Source organism: Hylaeus volcanicus, chromosome 3, assembly GCF_026283585.1.
Source record: "Hylaeus volcanicus isolate JK05 chromosome 3, UHH_iyHylVolc1.0_haploid, whole genome shotgun sequence".
NCBI classification, from domain to species: domain Eukaryota; kingdom Metazoa; phylum Arthropoda; class Insecta; order Hymenoptera; family Colletidae; genus Hylaeus; species Hylaeus volcanicus.
The window spans coordinates 19746109-19764826 of NC_071978.1; the positions used below are offsets into that span (position 1 = coordinate 19746109).

Sequence of the window (18718 nt, forward strand, 5' to 3'; positions counted from 1 at the left end):
AAAATGAGATTAAATTACTAACGGTTGCCGCATGAAGGAGGCACATCGGCGCCTACGAGGCGATAACCAAAACGACAAGCGGGCTAGAATTGGTTGCAGTACAACGGGGACATACCTGCGCTTGGAGGATGGTAACCGAACCGACAAACTAGCAAGCATAGGTGTTGCCGCATGAAAGGGGCACCGCTGCGCCTACGAGGCGATAACCGAACCGACAAGCAGTCTAGCCGCGGTTGCAGTATAACGGGGCATACCTGCGCCTACAGGATGGCAACCTGACAGACAAGCAAGCATAGGTTGCCGCTTGAAAGGGGCCCCTCTGCGCCTACGAAGCGATAACCAAACCGACAAGTAAGCTAGTATCGGTTGCAGCATACCAGGGGTATCTCTGCGCCAACACTATAGCTACCTGGCCTACAAACTGGCTCAATTCGGTTGATATCTAACAGGGGCATACTCGCGCCTACTTCATGACAACAAACATTTCGTTCTCTTTTCGTTCAGGCAGCGTTAGACACCGATGAGTGACACTAATTTTCTCTTCACATATGGACACCTTCTAACACCTCTTAACAGCTTCTACACCTTTTCACATCTCCAAACAACTCCTGAAACCTCCTAACAGTCTCTAACATTTCGTAACATCTCCCGAAACCTCCAAAGACCCTCTAACATCTCCTAACAACCTCTAACATCTCTTAACATCTCCTAACCAATTCTATCACTTCCTTTGACATCGTGTAACAATCTCTAACATCTTCTGAAACTTCCAGACACTTTTTGACAACTCCTAACACCGTCTAATATTCCCTAACACCCTCTAACATCTCCTAACAACTCCGAAAAACTCATAAAGCCTTCTAACAACTCCTAATACCTTCTACAACCATCGAGCCACAATCGACATAAATTAGGTACGTACCAGATTTTCTATGTGCCACATCTTCGCATATCATATACTACTGATACCAAAATGTAAAATTCTAGCCGTATCCAATACTGACCAATTTTACATTTTGATGATGATACGGGAAGAGGTGGCACTAGGAATCTTAGGTACGTATAAAATTCTGGCTTGAATTTTACATTTTGGTATCAGGAGAACATGATATGCGAAGAGGTGGCACTTTAGCGCCTACGAGTAGGCAACCGGTCTGACATATCTGTAAGTATGGGTTGCCTAATTCAAGGGGCACATGGTCGGTACGTATTGGGATTCTGGCCCGATTTTACATTTTTGTATCAGGAGTACATGATATGCGAGGAGGTGGCACGTTTGCGCCTACGGACAGGCAACCGGTCCGATATGTCTGTAAGTATAGGTTGCCTAATTCAAGGGGCTAATTTTCTGTACATTTCGGAATTCTGGCCCGATTTTTCATTTTGGTATCAGGAGCACATGATATGCGAAGAGGTGGCACTTTAACGCCTACGAGTAGGCAACCGGTCTGACATATCTGTAAGTATGGGTTGCCTAATTCAAGGGGCACATGGTCGGTACGTATTGGGATTCTGGCCCGATTTTACATTTTTGTATCAGGAGCACATGATATGCGAGGAGGTGGCACGTTTGCGCCTACGGACAGGCAACCGGTCCGACATGTCTGTAAGTATAGGTTGCCTAATTCAAGGGGCTAATTTTGGGCACGTATCGAAATTCTGGCCGATTTTACATTTTGGTATCAGGAGCACATGATATGCGAAGAGGTAGCACGAATAATAACTAAGTACTTACCTAATACTTACCTGATTTTACTTTTTCTTATCAGGAGAACATGATATTCGAAGGGGTGGCACGACGAAACTCTGGTACGTATCTAATTTAGGCCCCATTTTGTCCCGATAGTGTTAGAAGGTGTAGATGTTAAAACCACCTTATATCATAAATGCAGTCATTTATTAATCATAATTTATTTTCTATAATATATTTACATCAATCTTAACTGAAAGATTTTATTCTTTGTACACTTATCTATCGGCATTTGTGTTTATCATTTATTGAAGTAAATGTTGATCGAATCGCCACGTACTTTGAAGGGAGAGTAATAGTCTAATTCTAACATCGAATCATTTGATAATAACCAGTCCTATAGATCGAATGCTTAATCTTACTACACATCGGTATTGACATAGAATTTTCTTAAAAATCTTCCTGTCGTTGCTATGATTAAAATATTAGGCATATTTACTTGACAATTTAACAGACTTCAGTAATCGAAGCTACATGGAATTTCAGTCACATCTTCGACAAAGATGATATTTATAGTACATAGGGTGATCCACTAAAAAGAGGACCCATGTATGGGTTAACAGGGCTTTACACTAAGCAACTAAAAGGATTAATTCAGAATGGGAAATGCAGGGGAAGTGTAAAAGCAGGAGGAGGAAGTTGGAGTTGAAATCCCATGCAGAACAAATAAAAATACATACATACATACATACATACATACATACAAGAACATTTTCCAGCATTAAAAATATCGAAGATACTAAGTCGATTTCTTCCTAATGAACCAGTCCATACATTCCAAAACTAAGTTACTGCACTTAGTATTTTACACCATAGCAATAGAGACCCATTAACTATCACTTCAATTCAGATAACAACTCGAGCACTTCCAATGCGAGTAACATCACCCACAAACTATCGTACAATCATTTCTCAAGTCATCTGCGGCGACGAGACTTTACTGGAATGCGAGTGCGTTGGTTTTGGTCCAGTGGTCGGCGTTTTGCTGGAAACTGGGCACAAAATCTGCTTGTAGGCCTCCCTGTACAGTTTATTAGTGCCAGCGTAGATGAAGGGATTGATCACTGACGAGGCCCACGCTAGAATCGAGGCTATCACGTGCAGAATCGGGATCTTCATCTTGTCGTCGGCCACGTTGACCAGCATCAAGGGCATGAAGCACAGGAGGAAACAGAGGAATATGGTCAGCATCAACCTGGTGACTCTGGAGTCCTCTCTGCGTCGAAAACCGCTGGCTGTCTTCCTCGAGGCGCCAGCGTGGGCCTCCAGGTTCTTCCTGCTCTTCCTGACGCGCCAGTAAATGCACAGGTAGGAGACGCTGATGACCACGCAGGGCACGATGAATCCAAGAACGAAAAGGAACTTCTTTGGACTGGAGCCGTTCTTCTTCAGAATGGTGCAGGAGAAGGTGTTTGGTTCCAGGCCCAGAGTGCCCCAAACGCCAATCAATGGCGGCAATAATAAGCAGAAGCTCATCGTCCAAATGACGATCAGCATCAGAATGATCCGCCGCGTGGTGTACAGCTGGGCGTATATGTCTGATCTCGAGATCAGGATGTACCTAAAAAATAACGTTGGAGTTGGTGAAAAATCTAATTTCTTTACTAGTGAAATATAAGAGGTAATGTAAGGGGTGTTTTGAACATTTCTACACCTAGTAAAAGTAAACAGTAAATTTTGTGAGAATGTCTCGTTAGAGGGTCATCTGAAGATCAATACATAATACGCAAGAAGAAACACTATTTTATTCTTTAGAAATATTACTAAAAATTAGTTTTCAGATGAATTTAATGTAATTATATAGAAGATTCATGTATTGAAAAATATTGTATTATCGACAAAAAATAAAAAATTTATATTAAAATTCTCATGACTAATTGAACATCCATATCTGACACAATCTAAGTGTGTACGCTTCGATCAGATGTATCAGTAAGTTTAAATGAATTTGTTGAATGAAGAAAGTCAATAACCAGTCAATAGCCAGCTCCTGCATAGTTTTCGTTTTTGAATTATTTGTGATCCTCCGCCAAAAATATGAACACCCTGTATAACAGCTTGATATTGGCTATGGCTAAAGATAGCACCGAGAGCTGCGTATTGCTACTGAATTTATCGGGAGTACATTTGATACTATTAGGACGAGTATTAGCCGATTAAGTTTCATTGGCGAGTGCTGACTTTGTAAATTGATTACGCATCTTGTCAGCATACTTGAAAGTAAACAATTAATACGAATTACAGACTTCGTTGAAATTGCTGTCTCGTTCGAGTAACATTGTGAATCATCGCAATGTAAACAAATTTAGTTTAATATTAATTACACATTTCAAACATTGATTTTGGCCCACTTTGGCATAATAATTTACAAAGTAAATGTAAACGGTGAACAAAATATTTTAGAAAAATTAGTATAGTAGGCAATATTATATAAAGAAATTTCTTGTCTATATAGTTCTTCTTGTTGTAAACATTGTGTTTAAGTATGTAAACAATGCATCTGCAATGTATATACAGGATTTTATGTATAATACTTATCGTACCAATGTTTTTTCTTTCAAATATTTTGTTCATTTTTAAGTCTACCTATTTAATAAATTTTCCTACATAGTGTTCTTGCTATATTAATTTAAAGGTTTGGCTCCAACTATTCAAAGAATTTCCTTGTTGTTCTTACAATAACAATTTTTTTAGAAACACATTGTTCATTCTTTAGCTTCATGCTTATAAATTATTATACCGAAGAGGGCCAAAACCAGCAGTCAAAATATATATTAAACATTGAACTATACTCGTCTCTATTACAATCTTTGTATATTATTAAAATTAATTAATTACCATTTCTGATATTAAAAAAAAACAAAATCCTGAAGAATTATGAGATTGTAAGCCTTGAGGTTTACTTCAATGAATAAATAATTTAAATTAAATTATAAAAACTATAAATCGCATACCGATTTAGGGTAATCGCCACCATGCTGAGCAAGGACACTGCGACGTTTCCATAAAAGAATAGCGGGAATATTTTGCATAGAGTTTCGCCTAGCACCCACGCCTCGTTTAAATATCTGCTCGCAGTTAGTGGTAAATTCACCGCAGAAAAAATCAAGTCGGAAATGCTGAGACTTATCACGAATGCGGTCGTGGCATGTCGCCTCAATCTTGTGTATTTTAGGAGTGCGATTACGGTTACTAAATTTCCTGCAATTCATAGAAAAATCGTAGAGATTATACGTTATTCCCTATTTCGAGCAGAAATGAACAGCATTTTATTGAAATAATAGATTAATAAAAAGATTCGTTTAATGGATAATTATACTGATAGTGACATAAGCTTCCACTTATTTATAATTAATAATTTATTAATGAGCATACGCTTAATAAACATCTTTAAATACGATCAAATTATTCTTCATTTCATAATAATGATTATTACTAATAATTAATGTTATTCATAATCTTTATTATGTTTACTTTTATTCATTATTCAGTTAAGAATCTCTGTTCTCAAGTATCATTTTATTTTACCTACTGAAAATGAAGATAATAATATAATAATAAAAAAATTATTGATTATAATAACAATTCGTCTTAATATTACAACATGCAAATATATATTAATAATCACTTTTTTAAATACTATACTACCTGTGGTTTAAAATGAATTAGCTTATTAATATTTCTTAACATTAGAAACATCGAAAATTTATCGAAGAAACTATTAGTTTTAAAATGAATTTAGAATGAGATTTACATAATTGAAAAACTGTGAATAGATGATTGGAATTCTTTTATGAAACTGTTTTCTCTAAATACAGACGGTTTCATTTATTTTTTTTTTTTTTAGAATATACAGTGATGAAGGAACTAGGACGAAACTAAAGTTCCATATACACAAGAAATAATATTTAATAGACAGTGTTTAATTAAATAGTAATGTAATAAACATAAGCTTCATAAATGGCTGTGAAACGATCGCGTGTCTGTGCTCCAAAGGAAACACATCTAAGTGGGTGATTAAAAAAGAAGAATTTAATGATTCTAATTCTTAACACCCTCTCGCATAAATTAAATACGTTAATAGCCATAGCTCGGGGAAGGGTACCCATGGGTCAACAAGAACATGACCATAGAATTTAAACGTTTAATTAAGGATTCAGCGATCATGAACGTGTGTGTAATTCATCTTGAAATTAGTGAAACATATACGATCAACGTAGTTTCTTAAAAGAAGAATTTTTTCCATTCCCTATATGTAATTCTAACCTTGTAATTTACTCACATTTCCAATCTAATTTAATTCCAAACTTAATTGAATCTTTTCTAATACATTTCCGTTTCAATTTATTTGCTATAAATCAACTATATACTATATATCTATTCTTTACTTTAAGTAATATTAATGTTTTTTAAATTACCCTTTAATATGCATTTAATTTTTAACAATCTTTGTATCTTTTCATAGATGATTTTGACTTTGTAATTTAATTTGATAGAAGAACTATATATCAATTTTTTATTCCAAATAATATTAATCTTTTCTAAGTTGTCCTTTTTATGCAATTAATTTTGAACGACAATTTCTACATCCTCCTACACATGATTTTGACTTTGTAATTTAATTTGATAGTGAAACTACATATCAATTATTATTCATAATATCTACATTCGTTCTATGTTGTTCCATATCATCAACGTTCGAGATAGATAATTATTGTCGTATCCCATCTGTATCATTTAGGACAGGTTGAATAATGTTCGCCATTTTATTTCTTCACTATTTAAATTTCATTATATATATATGACACAGAACTTCGTTGTATTTATTTGCAATCTATTGTGCCAAACTTTGAACTTTCATGAATACATTATAAAAAAAAAAAGTATATAGTAATAGTAAATTTAACTAGTCAATATATATCAATACAAATAATATATTTTCGTAAATATATAATGGGTTTCTTCCTGAACTATTGATCAACTTCCATTTTTATTATTTTAGACTTGAACGTTCCAAATAGTAAATTAATTTTTAATTTTAAAATGTTTTTACTTATTCATCGTGCAATATTGCACTCTACACTTTAAATTCTAATTTTTATTGAACGTTTATTTATCTTATATTCGTCATTCAAAATCTATATCTAGATAATAGTTTTATCCATATTTGCCAAATAATATAAAATTCTCGTACCAAAATCTCATATACATATATGACTATGAATATAACAAATTCTGCTCCAAGTGGAATTTTTAATTCAATCTCATTTTCATTTTTGATTTCATTGTATTTAAAACTACCCTTTCAATTTTACTTCGTGAATTCTACCATTATATATGTATATTTAGTTAGTTCCATTACACTGTCCAATGTTACTGAGAGTACTATAATTATATAAATTAAAACCGAAAGTTACCGATTATGTAAATTAAACCATAATCTTACCCGCCACTCCGACGATGCTGAAAACGATTGCGCAAACAGCTGCTGTGATAGTCACTGGCCGTGGAAAGTGCTTCATACTGTCACCTCCCAACGCGACACCGAAAACCGTTCCGTTTATTACGGAACCGTCCATTTCTTATTCTTTCTCTTTTTTTCCAATTTTTGTTTTTATCGTATTTATGTAGTCTTCTGTCGTGGCACGTTTCCAGAAAGTGAAATGCAAAACGGTGCGAACTCGCTTCGGAAAAAAGACGAACAAAGCCATTAAGAAACACCTGCTGTTAATAGCGACAATATATTTACAATATCTTATTGCTTTCAATGTCCGTTTTTTAATTACAAGAGCAAATTCAATTCAGTTGGTATACATCCTTTCCCTTGATGTAATGTTTACTTGAAATTCGCTTGAGAAATGAATGAAGTATATATATATATATATTATAACTCATACTTTTCAGATGAATTATTACTATTAATTTATTTATATAATACAATAAATTTTGAATTAATATAAACATAATATAATAAAAATTGGGATTATACATAATCATACGACGATAACAGAACATTATACACAGGAAAAGAATTTCTTCAAATTAAATTGCATTTGCTTCGAAACCTAAAAGTTAATATTCTATTGATATTACTTATCAAAATAAAGATTACTTTTTTAAACTTGAAACACTGTCTTATATAAAATGTACCAACGTTTATTTGTTAAGTGAACTCTACTTTTATTTATCGAGTGAAATTTATAATTCAGTAAATCTCATCTAATATGAATGTATATTTGATAGCGAATATTAATAAATTATTACCAAACATCCATAACCGATAATGTAATGAGATACTCACCTTCTTTTTTCGGTATCAGTCATCGTGTCCAATTGAAATCACGAACCACTTGCAGCTTCATTATCTGCATTCCCAAGTCTTGTTACAACAGGTGCAGTTTATGCTTAATAACACTCTCTGAAATAATCAAGGAATACCTTACACGTATTCAATCTTTTTATAGTAGCCACGAGTGATTTACGAAGCAGAATTATATATACCCACCAACCAATAAAATTTATTGCCTCCATTAAAAGCACTTCATATCGATATCTAAAACAAACAAAAAAGAACAGAAACGATGTAGTTAAGTTACTTGTAATTGAATTGTACGATTTAAAATTGCAGGATACGCGTTTATTGAGATTAAGGCAATTCCGATATTTATATGATAATCTGTCTCCCATGTAGGTCTTAAAATTAACAATTTCCAGGGGTAATTTTTATATTCACTTTGCAAATTAAGTATTAATTAATATCTTGCTCTCCCTTTTTCATTAACATTTTAATTACCAGGGACCTATTTATAGACCTTTTAAATCAACATTTCCTCTCAGGAATTTATTAACTGTATCGTTGATTGCCTACTTATATTGCTCAATATTTAGAAACAAATGATACTTTTGATATTGTGTTATTATAGTAGTATAGTATATATATAGTATATATTATAGATATGTACTATATATTATAATATATGTTGTTTACTTATGTTGCCCAATATTTAAAAACACATGAAGATTTTTATATTATTTCGTTATAATAATTTAATATATATTTAGTACGTATTATAGGTATATACTATAAGTACATACCATGAACCATGAACTGATTAATATAAACTAATATTAAAAGTTTTCTTCCAAGCTATAGACTCTTACAAAACAGGCTAGAAGTTAAAATATTTACTGAAACTAAACAACAATAACTAACATACCAATGACTGATTTTCTTAAATGAAATAAATTATATAAACACAAAACTGATTACACCTTTCTCCTTGATATCTTACAAAACATCTATTTTTCCTTTTCTCTAAAAGTCTAAACTATCTCTACCCTAATTAAATAAAAATACACCAATAGCAACTTCTCATTTTTCCAGTAAATATGTTTGAAGAATATTTTCATTTAATTTCGAACCATTAGAAGATATATTTCACCGCACAAATGCTAATTTAACATTTTATGCTCGAATAAAATCGTTTTGATACCGAACCATGCAAACAGTCGATTTACACGAGTTTGGAGCCCGAGAACGTCTGAACCGATTAAATACGCGGGTGCATCTTATCCAATCAGAATTGAATTCGCTCTCCTCCTTTCCTCTTTTTGTTCGTTCATTAGTGAACTCCCTCTCTCTCTCCATCCGTATCTTTCTCTGATTTTCTCGCAGTCGATCTCGTCACGACGAAAAAACGGGACGCGAACCCTTTCCTCTATGCCGAAGAGAGGTCTTCTGACCCTTCCGCGTCAAAGAAACCACCGAAATGGGCTTTGAACTTCTTGCGACAACGGGCTCTGAGAACTATCTTGGTAAACTTCGACCTCGTATTATTGAAAGTAATTGATTTGAGTGGGACCTTCCCAATTTCGAGACATTTCTTTCCAGTACAATTTTGTATTGAAAAAGTGAATTCTTTGCATGAGTTTATCTCTTTGAATGAAGGATACTTATTGAAAGTAATTGATTCTCTCTGTTTTCTCGAGAACTAATGTTTCCTTCGTGGAGTAGGACCTTCCCAATTTCGAGACATTTCTTTCCAGTACAATTGTTGATTGAAAAATTGAATTCTTTGCATGAGTTTATCTCTTTAAATGAAGGATACCAGTTGTTTGATCTTTACAAAATCAAAAATTTAATTTAAGTAACTTGAATAAATTATCTATTTGATTAGATAAATATTAGTTTGACTGTGCATGGGGAAATTTTTGTTAAAAATTCCCACTTCTTTAAACGATCGAGTCAAGGCTTTTCATTAACATAGTATCGAATTAATTTAGATCTCAATGAAGACGTGTACTTGAATGTCTCGAAAATGAGAATTCTTTTCATGAATTTATACTTTTTTGAGCTTCGCAAATTGAAACATTTAATTTGCGGACTGTCAAAGTCTCGATGGACTTCATATAGATTCATATAAATGTCCATAATTATCTATGTATATAATTAGACAAATAGTAGTTTGGATTTAGAGACATTTGTTAACATTACTCATTATTGACATTAATCTAGAAGTGTTAATGAATCTTTTACAAAAAGTAACTTGAGTCAAGTTAAATATCACTTTTCTAACCCTCATATTATTAAATTAATTACTTTCACTGTTTTCTCATAAACTCGATTATATCTCCATTACAATAAATCTTCGTACACTTCTGTCCAATATCTTAAAAAAAAACAATACGTGGAGAAGAAGTGTTTCAAATTCCTCCTACACTTCCTCTCTACAGAAGCATGTCACTTCTGTACCCCTTATATTAATACTAAATTAAATAATTAATTTTCAATGTTTTCTCAGAAACTCGACTATTTTTCCATTACAATAAATCTTCATACACTTCTGTCCAATGTTTTAAAAAAAAACAATCCATGCAGAAGAAGTGTTTCAAATTCCTCCTACACTTCCTTTCTAAAGAAGCATGTCACTTTTCTAACCCTTTCGCGTTAAACAAATCACCAGAGGCTTTGAACTTCTCGCGATAGCTCTGACAACTTTCACGATCTTTGTAAACTTCGACCTCCCCTTATTGATATTAATTGATTTCCACAATTTTCTCCAAGTCGCTCAATTTTCTGATTAAGATAGATATCGTACCAGATTTCTTTGTCTTGTTAAAGAAATTGCTGAAGTATTCCACTTGGTGAATTGATAAATTATTGTTCCTTAATGTTGACTCATCGGTTTCGATTGTTCACGCTGAACACTTTATCTGTCGTGTTTATTTCTTCATTTCTTCCATCAACGCTCGCACGCATCGCTGAGCATTCAACAAGTAGCCTCGTGCGAATTCACACATTAATTGTAATTCAATTGTACGATTTAAAATTGCAGTACACGCTTTAATTGAAATTAAGACAATTCTGACGTTTACGTGATAATCTGTCGTCCATTTAGGTCTCTTTTAGGATTGATCATTTCCAGATGTAATTTGATAATTGAATAATAATTTTAATTTAATAAATTTCATCGAGATTAATTCCTTAATTATTCACGCGTTATCATGTTCGATGCAAACCAAGTTTCAGACAATGTAGTTTATTATTGAAGTATCAGCTGTTTGTTTCCCTACCAAAGGAAAGGCTCTTTGAGCTTGACACATCACTTGTAACTACATGCATTCAGAACAATTGTTTTGGTAAATGAATAGAACAATCGTGATTAAATTATTTAGATACAATTTTTAAACTAATCTGCCTTGCAATTTTCGTATATTTGCGACAAGACAGATCCATGTGCATTAAAAAGAAGAGAAAATAATTACTTTATCCAGCTGCAGGCACGAAGGGGTTAATGCAATCGATGACAGTAGATAAGTGTGAAAGTATAACATGTTAAAATTCGTAAAAAATTCACAATTCTTCCAAGGAACGGTCGTGTTATTCATCACCCCGTTTTAACTCAATTTCGTAACTTGTCCACTTCTCCACTGAAGACATTTCACACAGAGATTTGTTACTTGATCAATTTGTAATCAAGTTGCACGATAAGATTGCATTGCACCACTCCTTCATCCTATCACTTAAATCCTTCTTCCGTGTTTCCTTGTAGATCGTCAAACTTTCTCGTAATATTACGAAAAGATAATTCTGGGAATATTACCTTCGTCAATTTCCCACTCAACACTTCGATGCATCAGACTTCTGCATATCTCTTCAAGAACAATTCCCTGAAGACTTTGTCACTTCCCATCTTCGACTCTCAGAGACTCGTCGCGAATAATACTGCCTAATTGTCGGGCAAATTCTACACATACAATTTCAATATTCTTTAGAAATTTAGAATTACTTAGAAATTATTTAAGAATTTATCTTCGAAAATCCTTCGCGATGGGCGACATTCTCATTTTGAAGTCCAACAACGAATAATAAACAAAATATAGTCAAATGTTGACGCGATACATGTTCGATAATAATTTTAATTTGAATTTCATTTCGTGAACAAATTCTATACATACAATCTTAATATTGTTTACCAAAATTAATCTTTGAAAATGTTTTAGATCCTAGTGATCCTCTGAAGTACACGAAAAAGCAGAGATGAAGCAGAAAAGAATCTACGAATAACGAATAAAATATAATCAAATGCTGATGTGGTGTATGTTCGACAAAAATTTAAATTTAAATTTCATTCCATGTACGTTGAACAAAATCTACATATACAATTTGAATATTATTTACCAAAATACATCATTGAAAATCTTTTATATCGTAGCAATTTTCTAAAGTACAAAACAGAGATGGTCAAAATTCTCATCAAGATACCAAACTACGAATAAGAAATAAAATATAATCAAATGTAAATGCAACATACGTTCAACACAAATTGCAATCTAATATATATTACGTATGTATTGTAAAAATAAAAGCTCATTTCAGTAATTGCTCCGTCGAATAAATATTGAGAATAAACTACTGCACGGTTTCTTTATTCGTCACCTATTATTCGAATAGAAATTCTGCCCAAGTCTGGACGCGAGTCGCGAACTCTTCTGGACTAGGTTCCGCGACGAGCGCTCTTCTGGGACTGACGAACTCCGTCGATCTTTAACTCCCCTTTTACAACGCGTACACGAGGCCTCCTTATCTGGCACTTCTTGATTTAACTCTCTCGCTTCCTCTCCCGCTGGTTTTTTTTTCAGTTTCGTAGCCCGTCCCGTGCACCGCTCCCGCGTTTGATCTGGTTTGCTCAAGCACCACTGCCGCCAAGGAATCGTAATTAATTAATCTCTTTGGGGATCATTGTTAGGCTGACGAGCATCGTTCGAGCGCAATCGAGCGAAACGATACTCTCCTCCGCCGTGGCTCGAGGGCACGGTGAGAATTTTCACATCCTTCGGCGCTCGAAACGTATCCTGTCACTGGTTGTCAGCGCTCGTCGCTCTTTTTTCATTGTACTTTATGCTTTGGAGAACTTTCGAAGACGAATGGTCATGGTTGCTCGGTTGAGAATGATTTAACTGTATTGTATACATATACAGTTATATAGATCATAGTTGTATTATTGCAATTATATAATTGTAATTATTATAATCATTTGTATTATTATTTAACTGCATTATACAGTTATACGTGCCATTTAATATATATGTTATGTATACATATTATATTACTATGCATTATATGTTTTATATATAGACAGTTATATTAGGTTGTCCCGAAAGTTTCTTTCGTTTTATTAATAATTAATATATACACAATATTTTATGTTTTATGTTACATTACTGAATTGTGTACGATTCATTTCGCTTCATTACTGTTACGGGATCAATGTCTAAGAAATTAGATTGTCTATTTATATAAACACTGCCACAGAAAACAATTGAATGCAACTCACGAAAGAAACTTTTCGGACAACCTAATATATATTATTTAACCATATAACTATATATTACATAATTAATCTACCGTGTACATAGCAGAATCGTCTTGAGTAAAAGCTATAACTTTTCAATTCTGTTTGTTAAATATGATATTGTTCATTTTTAATTGCTGTTATTATAAATTAAATTAAATTTTCTAAAACTGTCAACGATATGTAAATATGTCTATTTCTAATTTTTCAAGGAAAACAGAAATCTCATGAATATTGTAATCCGCAGCATATTCACCAGACGTTAATTATATATATTATAGTAGTGGGTATCTAGGTCAAAAGTTCCACAGTTTGAACAAATTTCTTTGATGTTTGTCGAGTAATACGGATACGTGGACTATGGCAATGCGACGTACGAAGGTAAAAATAGTGCATGAAAACACGGTTGGGAGCAAATTCTTACGCAAAGCAATTATTATCATAAATGTAGATAATATGCATAGGCCATGGTGTAATTTTAAAATTACAGTCAGTGTAATAAGTATTCGTACAGCTCCCCATTTAAAATAAATGGTTCCTGTACGAATACTTATTACACTGACTGTAGATGTATTCTAGTTGCTTCGTACACTTCGTCTTGATTTTATTCAATTTTAATATTCAATTTAATCAATTATTACCACGATAGAAAGTAATTTTCACACATCATAGTGTCATTTTATAATTAGAGGCATATAGATGCATCGTTCCCTTCATCTTGATTTTACTTAATTTTAAAATATATTCAATTAAGTGAATTATTATCATAAAAGAAAATAATAATTGCCCACCATGGTGTAATTTTAGAATTAAATATACAGTTGCATCGTTCACTTTATCTTGATTCTATAAAATTGAAATTTCAATAGAACATTTGAAGTATGCGAAATGGCCTAGCAGTGCAAAACCCACGAAAGTGTGAAAATTACAAACAATTATACCAAACGTGAAAAGATTTGTAAAATCGAATAAGTTTATTGTACTATGCCTAACAACGTGCATTCATATGATTGCTAAAGAAATATTATTCGTGCTCCATTTCATCCTGCTTTTGTTTTTCTCGCTATTGTTTGCTCAACGTAATTGAAGTTTCATATATGATTTAAGGCACTCCTCCCTTTGCTTTGTCGTAGTTCTTTGAACGACAGCATAAGTCAGGATAAAAGTTCGTACATTGAGAAATGGTATTATGGAAAAGTATATCGCACAGATGGTAGGTAAAAATTATTATTGATATCAAACTTAACGTGGAATTTTATAAATAAATCTGCAATTTCTTTTAAAATTATTTCTAATGTTTACACTTCGATGTGACGATAATTGATAAACTTATAATCGATTACTCGAGTATTGGCATTTTCCATAAAAATTTAAATATAAAATGAAAATATTTTCTGTACCCCCACAAAATACTCCATTCTCTCTTATCCAGAATGGTAAACAACAAATTATTCCCACAACTATTATTATTTAAAGCATCAACTGGAAAAAAATGTCGTGATAATTGAGATAAATTATAATTATATTGATAATTGATTTACTTTTTTCAAATTCAAGACGAAGCACATTCACGCTATATTATTGAGTTGATTCATAAATAACTTCCGGTTTTTAACTTACAATTTATTTCCAGGTATCTTATTACTAGACTTATGATGAGATGTTTATGCATTTATGGCAAATGCAGATATTGGGAAATCTATAGAAAATGTACAGAAATGCAAAAATATATAAAATATCAACAATAATATGCATCTTATATAGCGTTTAGAAGATAAAACACACTTTTGTTTAAATTTTCATTCTTTATACGAATCGATAAAAATATGAATTTGTATAAACATTGGCAGTCTACTTATTACGCAATAAATCTCAATCAATTATATAATCATCGTTGATTATCACTTCTTCCCATGAAGCAGAGAAATAAAAAATTGCTACCTACAGGGAGTTCCCTAAACACCTGATTATTTACTATTTACGTCGAAAATTATTCATGAATCAACCAAACAATATAATCAACGCTACTGATGCATCACTACGTACTTACCACGTTAAATCACATTGCGCTGGAATCTTCAACCCTTTCCCAAGTCACCCTACGAATCCACTATTCCCATTGGTATGGAGTTCAACAAATAATTCTAAACATTCTCTCATGGAAGCACAGTGGATCCTGGACAATCATTTTCCATTTCGCACAATTTCACTCGAAGTTATCACAGAGCGCACTATGCGTCATACTCGTTCGCTCACCTTAGCGGTTGGATGGTTCCGCGTGTCGCGCTTTTCTCGTACTGCCGGCTGTTATGGTCGCAGGCGATGCTGGAAATGGTCGACGGGCCCGGTGGTGGAAACACGATTGCCACGTGCTCGAATTAATACTGTCAACAGAGCGAAATGGGGTGCCGGCAAATACTGACGTCGCTCGGTCACTTCTTCCTTACTGCGTACCATTAATTTTTCGATTAGCTATTTAGCCAATCGAACCGCTCGGTAACTATTGATTATCAATTTATGATCGCCTCAGCTGGATTTGGCGAATGGACAATTCGTTTAACGATGCAACGGTAAATAATTGGGTTGTATGTATATTTAAGTGTTGGCGGAAATAAATATTTCTTATGAGATGTTGTTAATTGATAAACGGTTTCCAAAAGGGGGTTCAGGAATTTTGTTACGGCGCCTGTTATTATAATGAAATGTAATAATAAACATATGTTGATAATGAAATATGCCTGTCGGTGTAGTCGTGATTGTATATATTAATGTAATATAATTAATATATATATAATCAATATGTGATTCATATATTAATATGATTAATATATGCGATTAATATGTAATTCCTATATTAATATAAATTATATACATCTAATTATGTAAATTACTATATACCAGACGTGTAGTCAAGTTGTTATACAAATAATACTAATTAATAATAAAATAAAAAAAATTAATAATAATAAACAAAAATAAGAAATAAGAAAAGAATAAAAATTCCGAGAAACAGAACTTCAATATTTAATATTAAAATAAAAGTGATTGTGCCAATGCTTCTTTCAATCTAACGTGTAAAGAAAATGTCGTTATAAAGACTCGTGCGCAATTTTAATGCAAGTTAACCCCCCATTGACGTTAAATTGTAAAGCTGGCTGCAGAAACGACTTGCCACCACGTTGGCCAGCTGTCGGTAGACCGTACAAAGCCGTAGCTTAACAATCGAAAGGAACGGTCCGACAAACAAAACTCACCCCCTGCACCCCCCTTTCATCCCTTCGATACGTTTCACCTGGCTTTCCACTCTGCGATTAAAGGTAACCTCGAGGGATGAGTGTCGAGCTCGGTCCTCGAGATAGGGAATTTTATGTTTTGCAAGAAACGATAGAGCTATCACTACCCCTCCGCCCCTTCTTTCCTATTCCCGCTTAAACTGTAAACGTATATTTAAAAAAATAATAACTGAAATACATATTGCTAGTGATGTACACATGATTAAAAAGGAATTCATTGTGGCATTAATGAGTACTAAAAATATTCATCGATTTGTATCTACAATTATTTTAAAAACAAAGATCGAAATAAATTGTGATTAGAATTTAGTACACGAGTTTAAAATTTCTGGCAAATTTTGATTTAATTTTAACCCTGAATGGGGCCAAATTTTCTTTCTGCAAACGACTTGCAATTTTTATGAACACTTAAAACAGTTACACGAAACAGTTTCCACTTTGTTATCATGAGAAAAGTCGCTTTCTCCCATTGTTCTTCTTCCATCCCCTCGATTGATACTCTCATTTGTCCCACATTCGTGGTTATTGCGCACCTTTGTCACGAAAGGTCCCAAGGTGTTCCCTTGTTTCCACAAAACGCTACGAAAAAGGGCAGAAAATTCTTAACAAAATCCTCGAGTGGCTCAAAAGTGCCTGCTTTGCATAACCAACCCCGATTGGACCGGTTCGCGCAACCTGCCTTCAAGAAGGAATGCACCGTGAGAAGAAGTATATTCTTCTGGTTATTTTCAGGACAACAGTGACCAAACATTACCTTGGGACAGGAATGGTTCGCGTAATCGGACTGTGCATACAGAGAGGACCCTTTACATACCTAGAACCCTCACTATCGTTAGGGTAATATTTCGTGTTCGTGAGGGAGAATTCATCTCGTTATCTTGTTTACATCTCACCGAAAACAATATTCGATTTTTATGGCACGGTTGTCTACAACGCTGCTTGAGTCTCGTTATTTTAGCAATTTGAAAGTATTCATTTTATAAGGGTCATTACTTCTTATGGAGATTTTATAGAGATTTTGTTCGATACTTATTATTAGTTTGTTTCTATTTTTGTGGACTTTAAGTGGTAGGTCTTATCACGTTAAGAATTTGTACCCCATTCATTTTATGAAGATTGTTATTATTTATAGAGATTTTATAGAGATTTTGTTCGATAATTGACATTAGTTTATTTTTATTTTTGTTTCTATGGACTTGAAGTGATTGGTCTTCATTTATTTTTACTGTACATCAACAAGCTTCTGTTGTGGAATTATAAATATTTTTTCAAATAAGTTTCGGTCCTTATCTGTAGTATATTCTCATTTATTGATTATTGGGTTGCTCGAAAAAAGAATCAAGTATCGATGGACTGGAAGAATTCATTTTACAAATAATTATTTTCATTTCTACCGATTATGATCCATGATGAAATGATTTCTAGTTGAGAAAATACTTTATACAAATATTTGTTGTTTGCTGTAACGAAGAAATATTTGCCTGTTCCTCACCACTGCATCATGTGATCGATTGAGACCCAAGAAAAGAGAAACCCCTTTACTGAGAAGATTTTATGGAATTCGCACGCGATGTTTATGGAAAACAAAATATAGCTTACGATAGATTAATCAGTAAAGCAAAATAAAATATTTAATAATAATTATTAAAAATTAATACTTGTACACGTTTGAAAATTGCAGAAATACTTTTTTTTTTTAAATAAAGTAAATTGAAGGGTACTAGTAGTTAATCATTAAAAAGAATATTTATACAAAGACTTGTACATCTTATTTTAGTTTTTATCGAACGATAAGGCCAAACAGCCATGTGTAATATACC

The 18718-nt window shown here is 33.2% G+C and overlaps 1 protein-coding gene across 5 annotated transcripts; it reads right to left on the bottom strand.

Moving 5' to 3' along the window:
• Positions 1-163: 163 nt before the first annotated feature.
• Positions 164-16051, bottom strand: LOC128873071 (protein trapped in endoderm-1). Of its 5 annotated transcripts, none has more exons than XM_054116336.1 (7): positions 15862-16051; positions 15656-15781; positions 8256-8303; positions 8052-8168; positions 7197-7434; positions 4705-4951; positions 164-3311 (listed from the first exon to the last, which is right to left on the bottom strand). In XM_054116336.1, exons 5-7 carry the CDS (start codon positions 7327-7329, stop codon positions 2663-2665), a joined length of 1029 nt encoding a protein of 342 aa, XP_053972311.1. In that variant the 5' UTR covers positions 7330-7434; positions 8052-8168; positions 8256-8303; positions 15656-15781; positions 15862-16051; the 3' UTR covers positions 164-2662. The 5 variants fall into 5 exon arrangements, with proteins under 5 accessions (XP_053972311.1, XP_053972309.1, XP_053972312.1 ...); XM_054116334.1 differs by lacking the exons at positions 15656-15781; positions 15862-16051 and adding exons at positions 11854-11997; positions 12690-12775; XM_054116337.1 differs by lacking the exon at positions 15656-15781.
• Between the last annotated feature and the right edge of the window lie 2667 nt (positions 16052-18718).

What these genes read in the sequence shown, in the direction of transcription:
- LOC128873071 (XM_054116337.1), bottom strand. Translation starts at nt 7,329, where the DNA reads ATGGACGGTTCCGTAATAAACGGAACGGTTTTCGGTGTCGCGTTGGGA. An exon ending in CAGCATCGTCGGAGTGGCGG is followed by an intron (nt 4,952 to 7,196) that starts GTAAGATTATGG and finishes TATGAATTGCAG; the next exon opens with GAAATTTAGTAACCGTAATC. An exon ending in GTGGCGATTACCCTAAATCG is followed by an intron (nt 3,312 to 4,704) that starts GTATGCGATTTA and finishes GTTATTTTTTAG; the next exon opens with GTACATCCTGATCTCGAGAT.